The sequence below is a fragment of the Varroa jacobsoni genome, unplaced genomic scaffold, assembly GCF_002532875.2.
Source record: "Varroa jacobsoni isolate VJ856 unplaced genomic scaffold, vjacob_1.0 scaffold_625, whole genome shotgun sequence".
NCBI classification, from domain to species: domain Eukaryota; kingdom Metazoa; phylum Arthropoda; class Arachnida; order Mesostigmata; family Varroidae; genus Varroa; species Varroa jacobsoni.
The window spans coordinates 202,838-213,601 of record NW_019213527.1 but is presented as its reverse complement, the minus strand read 5'-3'; the positions used below and the strand labels follow the sequence as shown (position 1 = coordinate 213,601).

The following is a 10,764-nucleotide window of genomic DNA, read 5'->3' as shown; positions in this document are numbered from 1 at the left end:
GCCATTTGCGTCGATTGCTAGCTATTTGTCGGGCTTTTACTTTACAAGTATTTTTGATAATGCACAAATGAACAGAACAGTATTCGAGCTTGTTATAACTTTGAATCGTTCATATTTTTCGGATAAACTTATTATACACGAAATGGAGCTAGTAACTATCCATTTGCTAAGATTTCTTATAGCTTCAGTATCAAACTAGCTAACCATACATGATACCTGATAAAGATAGGGTGCTTGATAATAGTGACCTTCATAGAAAACTGAAGCAGCGTAACCTCTTATAAAATATACAGGATTTGTTATTTTATAAAATGGGAAGATCATTTCAACGATGAAAGCCTAGACTTTAGGAAATAAAAGAGTCCTATCAAAATTCAGTGATCGATTGTAACAAACTCATCAATCGTAGTTATGCATTATACTATAGTATGACCTCGATAAGCACACTTGTGTCAAATTTTGTATGTGCTACGTTTTAGGTCAAATGCTTTACCACTTAATTCACCGGCTTACCATACGAAAACATACATGCACACGTTCACAAAGAAGCGAGCCGTTTATATAAAGTTGTATAAGTTACTTTATTAATCAACAAACTTATTGTCTGCCGTCGTTGATAGCATCAAGATACATACACGCACATTGTATCTCTAAGGTTTCCTAACTCACATTCACCATTTCATCAAATGTGCCTCTATTTTTACGGAACTCGCATTTTGTCATTCGCCGTAAGTCCGTCAGCGTGTCTTCTGCTTGTTTGTCCGTACACATCGTTTCTTTTAAGCGTTTGAGCTCGCTTAAATTTCTTTGCTCTCCCAAACCTTCAAGCTTGGAATGGTTAGCCATCGTTCACAGCCTATTTGGCATCTTATCCCGGCTTGTCCTTGCACTGAGTACGACGCAGTTTTGTATTTCATCAATTAGTGCGTTTTGTTACGCGCACATCTTTTGTGTATGTGGTTTATATGTATCGATCCATATATACAATGGCCAGCCATTCTTCTATGTAAGATTACTTAGAGTTGTATTATTTATGTTTTAAATAATTATTGCCATACGAACGAATTACTGTCATCGTGATCAGTATGATGGAGGTTCCGACGGATAGTAACTGTATATGGTCTGTTCCACCACTTTCGGTTATTTATTTTTGCTTCGTACACGTCTCTTTGTCATCTATGTTCACTATGTGCTACTAACATAATCCTCTTAGCTTACTTTTCAGCAGCCCTTACCAGCCGAGCATTGGATGACTCAGAACTTACCATACGTCTAAATAATAACACTTCAAAGTATGTTTTCCTTTTTTTTTTTCTTTATAATTAGTTTTAGACGTTTCATTGTACTATAAAAATATTCATCCAAACCTTGCTGTCTGCATGATCTCCATCCATCAATACCATTATTAGTTAGATGTGATTCCACGTGCAGCAGATGCATCTCTCATCGACACACGTGATCGCCGAGATACAAAAAATATGAATACCATGACAACATGTTCCTAATAAACTTCCTGATAGAAAGGTAAAAGCATAATAAAGGCCTTCTTTTTACTCTAATAAAAACTAGAACTCTCTTCCACTCACTTTCAGAAAGACAATTACGCTCACCACTTAAATGTAGCATTACTTAAACGAGGACATTAAGCATCGTCGAGTCGGCCTACTCATTACATTCTCCAATGAAAGAGGCTATCAACCTGGTATTCCACTGAAATTTCCTTAAGGTCCATTAATTTATTTTTCTGCGCAACGACCTCACACAATTACTGTGTAGGCAGTTTTTCTAATCGTGTCCTCTGCAGATTGCACATGCGTACGAATGGGTCGTTACGATTCTAGAGTTGCTATTAACTCCCGTAGAACCCTCTATTTTTGTAATTTTTATGCAGTCCTACATAGTTCTATTACGCGTCTTCTTTACGCATCATATAGTACATATGTCAATACATAATCTGCGTATATATGCACATTGTAAACAGCTGCGTCAGCTAACTTGTGTGATAGTTTTTGCTAAGGGCCATTTGCAATGAATGTTTATCGAATCTATAGCGTTCTATTTCTATTTATTCCACAGTTAAATGTTGATTTACAAACAGTATGTAGCAGTCTTTCTTCTGCATCCTAGGTTTCAAGGAACTGCGTGTAGAAAACTCGACTGCATTCCTGCTTCATATTTAGTGCGAACTTGTGGTACGAGCCGTCTGAGCAGATGGCGATCACTGAATTTCCATCGCCACCAAACGCGCAAATACAGTGTGAACCATCAGGAACCTGCAAATGGAAGACGACGCGTGTAAAAGGTACATGACAGAAGAAGAAAGTTAATGAAATTTTGAACTTCGCTGTCCAATTTTTAATAGATCATCGCAGATTATTAGGAATGAGATCAGTAACTTGGTGTGCAACAAATACAATCCACGTACATCCTGCAAGGAAACGTTAACTATATACCTCAACTTCTTGACCTTTTCCTTGCGAATTTCGTTATCGAAATAATCGTTCGTGTCAAAATTCGTTAAGAATATGTCGTTTCGTTTTGTTTCAGTACGAAGGCTCCCAATAGGCTCGTTTTAGTCAAATCAAATATTAGGTTACTTTTTTTTATTCTTCTTTACTTGAATGAGCACCTCTGTCCCTGTGTTCTGCAAGCGATCCTCAACTCGCATAACTTGAATCGATTGCCGTTTCACAGTTCAAGTCGTTGATCCAAGAAAACTTCTTTACATTATCCCACAAACAAAAGCGCTACTAAAACTACCGTTAGTGCAGGATACCATAATGGGGTCTCGTACACCTATGGGCGGACCGTGCAGTGTTCACACAGGCTAACGCATGCCTTCATAGCAATTTTATACTGGTGCTATATAATACTATAATTTCAAACGGTTGCATGTGCGATTTTTTCGACGAAATTAGAAGTTTACGATAATTGTACATTCGAATAGTTTTAAATTACATTAAAGCTTTAATTGTCGGCAATATAACCGTACGTTGGGTTTTGTGACTGTACGCGCGTTTTTAAGCCCACTGATTAAGATCGTAGCTAAGACTATTTAGCGTTTGAAATAGTTCGAAGTTCGCGGCTTTGTTATTTGGTTGATGTACTTCTCATAAGCCATGGCGCCTATCTCCAACTGCACAAATAAAGGTGTAATCCATTTCAACTCATTGCCAAGGAATACAGCAAGATTTACGATGCCCGTAAACGCATATGTATACCTTAAAGTCGCGTTTCTTACTTCAACGAAAAAATGTGATTTCTCAAAAAGTTCAATATATCCAAGTGAATAATTTTCATCCAAGTTTTGACGCGAAGCATAAAGAGTAACAACTCATGTTTCTAAAAGCGCTCTTTCGTTAAATATCAACTTCAATTGTGGTCTCAAACTTCAGCTATTCAACGTAAGTTGAATTCCATATGACAAACTATTTTTTGCAACTACTTTCCTATTACTGATTTGTCTGATAAGATGCATAGATCGCTACGTATAGCGACTCACAACTCAAACTCCCCCTGAATTCTATGGCGAGCTTATATCAACATAGACCATGTCTAATAGCAGATTCCCTAAACAGCCAACCACCTTTCTCTAAGTGAACACGCTTTGGCATCTTTACGATATTCGCGTGAGAACAGCTATGCTGAGTGCTAGCACGTGCCCACGTTGACCTACGATTCTATTGAAAAATTAAAATTAAATGGGATAACTAGATTTCGTATAAATCATCACTCAATAGACGCTCAAGTTAAAAAAATGAAGCTACGTTTATTATCTAATATTATGATGCTTCTCTGTATAAGGGTGCAGGAATGCGGGATAAAGTAAAACAAACTGTACTGTCATCCATGCTTTGCAATTCCTGACAAATAATGTTCCGTCCTAAATGGCCTATGAGAGGTTTCATGAAAATTAAACATACGAAAGTTATCACACAAAGGAACTTTTACTGAAATATAATAGAAATTTGTATTTTTGTTGTTAGTCTTACATCAGAACTGAATATCGAGAGGTCCTCCTGTATATCGTATTAGACGACGGTCTGAATTATACTATTATGATGCTTGAAATAATTTCTCAAGGGGTATGATCCTTAAAAACATGAGTTGTGTGAGATAATACAAGGTTATAATCCGATCTAATGAGCGAGTATGTGGTGCAAATTGTTTTGTTGAAGTGTTTTTACTATGACTTTCAACCTGAAGGCCCAGGCTATCAGCAAGGCAAATAAACCTAAAAGCAGGAGAAAGAAGTTGCTTTGTTCACAGCATTGAACGAGCTGGCCAGTATAGTGACCTCACGCAACTAAATGATTACTAGCTTCATCATGTATATTGCAGCTAAATATCCACTGCCTGATATCTATCGTTTCTAGCAATTTAATTTTCAACTTAGTACCTAACTAAAAAAGGAAGAGTCATGCTGGGTCTAGACTCGATCTGGTCAATTATCAATGCGAATACTACCGTAACGCCATCACTTCCGAGAAATTAATTTTCATCATGCAAGTGTTACCTGGAGGAAGAGCGACCGGGAGACCAACAATCTATGATGATTTTTAGCGATCGCTTCAAAAATGATAACTTAATCGAGTAAATCCTCGCGGCTAAGAGAAAATTACAAGTGGCAACGCCATAGACAATGCTAGATCTCACATAGAATGGACGAAAGAAGTCGAGCCATCAAGAGCGGGGCAAGCGGACGCACGTTCTGTTGGCCGCCCACAATAGAATTTGGCTTGCCACAGTGATTTCGACTTACAGAACTAATTGAATCTGTGCGCTATAAGCTATTCTTATTTTATCGTACATGAAGCATGGGTCCATCGCTAATAGTGAGCAAGCATCGAAAATCAAAAGGAATTCATAGATTAATTTTTTTTTCAATTTGCAACACAACGGGTACTTTGTTGTTAAGGGTCTGTCGTTAGGACATTTTACACTATGCCATTAACAATTATTTTGTCCCACATTATGTCATTGCTTTGTACGCGGCTCTCTATTGAGACGTTCATCGTTCATTAAGCGTACACTATTGCAGATGGTACAACTCTGGAAAGAAGAACAACTAGACAATAAATAATAATACAGATACTTGTAATAGGTGGCACTAAAACCATTTATAGCAGGTTTGTATGTATGTCAGTTACTCAAAGATTTTCGAAGGGATACCAAATGTGATATTTTGTCCTTCTATACATCATAGGATGCTCTAAATTGTAGAATCTTTTAATATCAAGGCACAGCAGTATAAATAGCTGTTAACAGCCTTATCATGATTCTCATGCATTTTTTATTATAATCATTTTAACTGTATTATAATTATATTTTGTTAGGTCTAAACCTTCATTGGGAGTTCACCCAAAACAAGGGCCTACTTATTTTCATCGATTCGCATAATACTTACTAATGATAACTTCGACTACGTTTGAGATGAACTCGTTATACGAAGGATATTTCTATTAATAAATATATTTCAGAGGTGGCCATTGATATATGAATTGTTGATTTTGCATTAGTTGAATTACAGCAGACATCTGACTTACTTGGACAAGTAGTTTGTTGACTCTAGGAGGATAGGTACGATTATTTACGATACTCAATGACAAGTACGAGGTATTTTTCAACAGAAAGGGGTATTCTATACTTTTGTTTTAAATAAGTGTTCCATATTGAAAACCTATCTATGTGAAACCATTGCATAATGAGGAGTGACTCGTGATTAATTACAGAGCCAACATTACAACCCAAAGAAACTTCCTTCTCAAAATGTTTTTATCCTCAATCGTACAGTAGACACACAATATATGAGTCCTTTCTGTTTTTATCCCAGAGAAGTGCCTCTGTAGAGGCGTGACACAATGCCGTGATACATAAGTATCCTACTCTGAATCTCAATGCAATACGTTTAGCTCTAAATCAGCCATAATCCATTCCATTTGCTCAGGAACACGTTGACGGCAAGTGAAGAACAGCTAGAAGTACACATGAGGTAAGTCGTAATTCAAAAAGGTAAAGTTAGAAAGACATGCTCAGACATATCAGTCACTTTTTTTTACCACAGTAATATTTCCATAGAATGGGAAGTGACTCGCGGAACATGTAAATACATGTAAAAAAGCTCGAAACTAAATAGAGCTTCATGAAGTATTTGAAGTGAATGAACGAAGCCAACCAGGCATTTGCATATGCTTTCACTTACTATTGCTATTAAATGGAAAAAAATAACAGTGTGTAGCTATAATGTCGCTGAGTAGTTAGATATATCGATACGGAATAATCATACAAACGATTCGGGGATACGGCGAAACGAAATAGCAAAAAAAAATTTGAATCGAAAAAAAGACATTGCTGATGACATCATTTAGAATTATCCGATCTTTATTTAGCCGCGGCAGGTGCATTGCTGCCTTTACACTCGATAAATTACTGTAACGTGGGTGTTGCATAAAGTGTAAATTCATAAATAGTAAGATAACCTGCATATGAAAGTCTGCCCCATGGAAACTATGTCCCACCTGAAGCACGATAATGCCTGTTCTGTTATAATGCTCCAAAGAGAAAACAGGTGGTTCCAGAAACCTATTCAGCTTTACCCAGAGAATGCTTCAGTAGACCCAAGTACTGATGAATTAAACCCTATAACGACTCCATCGGACATACGGACCCAGAGATCGAAAGTGATTACAATGATAGCCAGGAAATATAATTCCATAACGACCAGTGATCGCAACGGTGGTTTTGCTTAGCTGACATTCTATAATTTTACCAGTTTTTATTACGAAACGACGATGAAACAAGAACTGGAACCAACCAAGTAGAAGTTTTCAGTACCTTGCGTACGAAACGATAACAGCATAGCTTAAGGTTTATCTTAGAGACACAAATGTGGCATTTAAGAATAGAAATGTAGATAAAATATTTAGCATTTTCTCAGACTATACTAGCAGTTTCGGGTGCCTCGTTAGAGGGAAAGGCCTCCAATATTTACCGATTTTAGCTGTATAGAGCACGATATTTAGGCATTCGTGCTTTCATTGTTTTATATCCGCCGCTGAAGTTGTTAAAGATTAATTTAGATAATTGGTTCCTGCCAGCAACAAACGAAGCGTATGTACCTTTCCTCCTCTCCCCCGCGAAATTCGAACTTTAATAACCACGTGTCCATAAGTTTAGCAAGCAAACACGATACCCACCGCTTTAATTACGGGGGCTTGACATGTATGTATTGCTAATATACCGGTTAGACGAGTGTCTAGTGTGCTCTAGTTATACAAATAACTGTACAGAATAACGTAGTGAAAGTACTTTATTTTAAGTCATGGTAGCCTATTTAACTTGTCCGCCACAGCGAATCGAAATCATTAACCGTATGTTTGAGCATATGTGGACCACAAATCGCTTAAGAGAATTAATGTTAGTTCTAATACGTAATTTGAAGTAGGTTTTCGATAGTTTTAGCTTCGCTTTTAAGGTAGGGTAAGTTGACGACTAAAACGGTTTATCTAAAAAGTTCCTCACCGCCATCACGTTTACGCACAGATTTTAGATGCATTATGTGCAGAACCTACGTCTTCGCGTAACAGGTCTTCGCGTATCTGTAATACGGAAGCCTTGAGGTCCACGTACAATCTTCATGCTACCCCGGATTTCTTGTTCATCTACCCGTCGGTGCATACAGCCTGCGATTTCTGGTTTTGCTCTATACATCTCATAACTGCTAGACCTAATTGATTAAATCGACCAGTCAGTGATTTTATGCTCTTCATGCACTTAAGTATAGACAACATAATGACAGAGGCGTAACTAGATTAGTTACGTTATATTATGCAAATGTGCCCCTAAAATGGTTCCAAATCATGCTGCCCACAGAATTTGTACGTGTCACTGGCGTGGCGTTCAGTTTTGCATGTCAACACGTACCTGAAATTTCGCATCACTCCATTTCGAATTGAAATACTTCGGTAAAACGGCCGAAGTTAGCGACGACTTGCTATTCTTCCGCTGTTGGTCAGGCGAGTCTAACGAAAAGATGTGCACGGTACCGTGATCACTCGATACACAAAGCATTGTCGAATTGAAATTGAAATTAATGCAGTAGATTGTAGCATGATTGGCTCCACGACGCAGCTCATGCAGTAGCTGGCTAGTTTGAGTGTCAAATACCCGAATAAGCGTGCCCTTTTCCGAGGCCGATGCAAGCAGCGTCCCTTGAGTATTAAGCGCTATACAGCTCAGTGGCGAATCATGCGCTTGCAAATCGACAGCCGACCGGTCCGTTTCAGCCAAATTGATTAACTGTAGCTGGCCTTGCTTTCGGCCGGGAAAAGCCAAAAGTGAGTTTGATGACGAAGGACAGAGCACGCATAGGCCCCGCTCGTTTGGACACGTCTCGAACACATGAATCTGCTGGGGACTTTGTGTAAATGTATAGACCTTAATCACGGTGTCAAGCACAACGACAATCCGATCTCGGCGAAGTCGTACGCTTCGCACGGTCGTCTGAAAGGCTAACTCGATGACGGGCTGTTTTCTTTCGTCATCCCATATGATGACTTTATGGGCCGGGTAACGAGGCCGCTGGCCACCGCCGACCAGTGCCAGATAGTTGCATCGGAACAGCATTTCAACGTGGCCAATACCGCCACCATCGGTATAATCCTGACTTTGTTTCTTGTCTAATGGGTCGCTGTTATACACACGAAATCCGGTTTCCGTGCCACAAGCGAAACATCCCTGATCCTGGTTAAACCCGACGTACAATAGGCCGTTCCGATTATCTGGACCCGTTGCAGGCTCTGGCGAGCCTCCCCAATTCATTTTGTCTCCTTTAATTATTTATAACTTTCAAGCTGATACTCACTTCACTTTTCCGTGAGAATGTTCGCCAGGTGCGAGACGATTAGCTCTCTCAGATGGCAATACACAGTTAATCGCACTCGAAAAACAACCGGCTGCCACACGGAAACTGTTATAAATCGTTTCGAATCATCGCTGGTTCAGCCACTAACCTTAGCAGCACTACGACGATAAACCACTGTTACTGTCGTTGTTAGAGGCGGCCAATCGGAATATACCTCATCCACACGCGATAAGACCATGAATCCCTATCATTTTCACAATGCAAAAGTATGCATAGAACAGGCGCACACACTTGCGTGCAACTGTATTGCTGTTATTGTGTCTGTTTAGTTTTATCAAGAGATTAATACCCGACCTTTAGTACCTCTATCCAGAACGTACTTCTTTCTTTTGTTACTATGTCTCTTTCTATTCGTTCTTGCAAAATAGGCGGCGCCCTCGTTGAAGGCAAACAACGGCGATGTATTGATGCGACACGATGCAATGAATAGGCGCAATAAATGATCTCGTACAGAGGCAGGCACTACGAAGCTCGCTTATGCGGGTTCTGGTGGTGCGACGAGATGCTGCTGTGATGGCACAACAACGACCAATGCAGCAGTACAGAAAAACAATAAAACAACGACGGCGACGACTACAAGCAAACAGTCCTTCACCGGGACAGAAGTAGTTGTGAGAGTCTTCAGTTTCTATGATAATAATCCGTAGTTTGAGGGTCTAATAGCGAGTCGAGCCATAACAATTGCACACGCCCTTTGTTTTGACAAGCCAGGATAACAGTTTGCTTGCAAATAGCCGTGCAGGCCTGCAAGAGCACCGCAGTTTAGCTACTAGCGTTTAGCAAAAAGCGTTAGCGACGATGAACATCGGACATCGAAAAAGATCGAAGAACTTACGTACGACGACCAGAGTTCGACCTGACAGCAGCAACAACAACAATGACAACAACAACAAAGTTCTTTATTTTGTCTTACTGCTTGTACAACACACTAAATGTTACTAAAGTAACAACGGCATGAGGTGTCTGTTCGCTACCTGCCAAGCAATAAGAATAACATGGAGGAAAACAGCTTCACAGTTTGTCTTAACGAACACTTTTCAGGTGTAAAGCACGAATACAAACGCAGGGGCCAACCAGCAAATTGTCTGCTGATCGTCAGTAGAAAGCAATCGAGGTAACACGTCGTCCTCGCCGCTGCCGGTGTATCGACCACGGTAAAATTCTTACCGTATCGAACAACCCTACGGTATCGCAATGGTTCTTGATAGTTACGACGATGAAGGTGGTGGACTATCCAGTTGGAGTAGCACGGGTTAACTGAGCTCTAGGGCAACGGCAGAAGTTGCTGTAGCTTTCACGAAATGAACGTCAGTAGGATACACGCAAGCAGGAAGCACACAGACATTAAGGGTTTCGGGTGGGTGGCCTCAATAGCGGACCCGCTCTAGACGGGGTTGCCTATTCTTCCGCACTTCTGTAGTAGACCAAAGTCGCGGCGGGCTTCTGTTCCCGATTCGAGCTTAGCCCTTAGCCTAGCTTGTTCCGTCTAAGCCTGCAGCCCGCGTACGCGAACTTTTAATGCTAAAAGGCAACAACAACTACCTACCAATAATCATTAGACGAGACATACTAATACGGTGAACACACTTTGCTATCATGGTTCACTTCGGTAACAATCGTTAGAATCGGGCAAAATCACACGGCCGCCAACAGTAAACACGTTGCAGAAAAGCACTGACGGCGCTGGCAACTGTGAACCAACCGTCCACGACGACGACAGAAACAACGTGAACCTCAGCTATTTGTACGCTTCAAGCACCAGCTGCGACAGTAGCAGCTCACAGTGAGCCGAAGGCAGAGGCTGGGAGGGCCGGGCAACGTTGACATGGCAGCGGCGATTG

At 40.2% G+C, this 10,764-nt stretch overlaps 1 protein-coding gene across 1 annotated transcript; it reads right to left on the bottom strand.

The window, feature by feature from the left end:
- Positions 1-556: 556 nt before the first annotated feature.
- Positions 557-9,752, bottom strand: LOC111262064 (WD repeat domain phosphoinositide-interacting protein 3). Its single transcript, XM_022836037.2, has 2 exons — positions 7,924-9,752; positions 557-2,273 (listed from the first exon to the last, which is right to left on the bottom strand). The coding sequence occupies exons 1-2, from the start codon at positions 8,818-8,820 to the stop codon at positions 2,124-2,126; spliced, it is 1,047 nt and encodes a 348-aa protein (XP_022691772.1). The 5' UTR covers positions 8,821-9,752; the 3' UTR covers positions 557-2,123.
- Between the last annotated feature and the right edge of the window lie 1,012 nt (positions 9,753-10,764).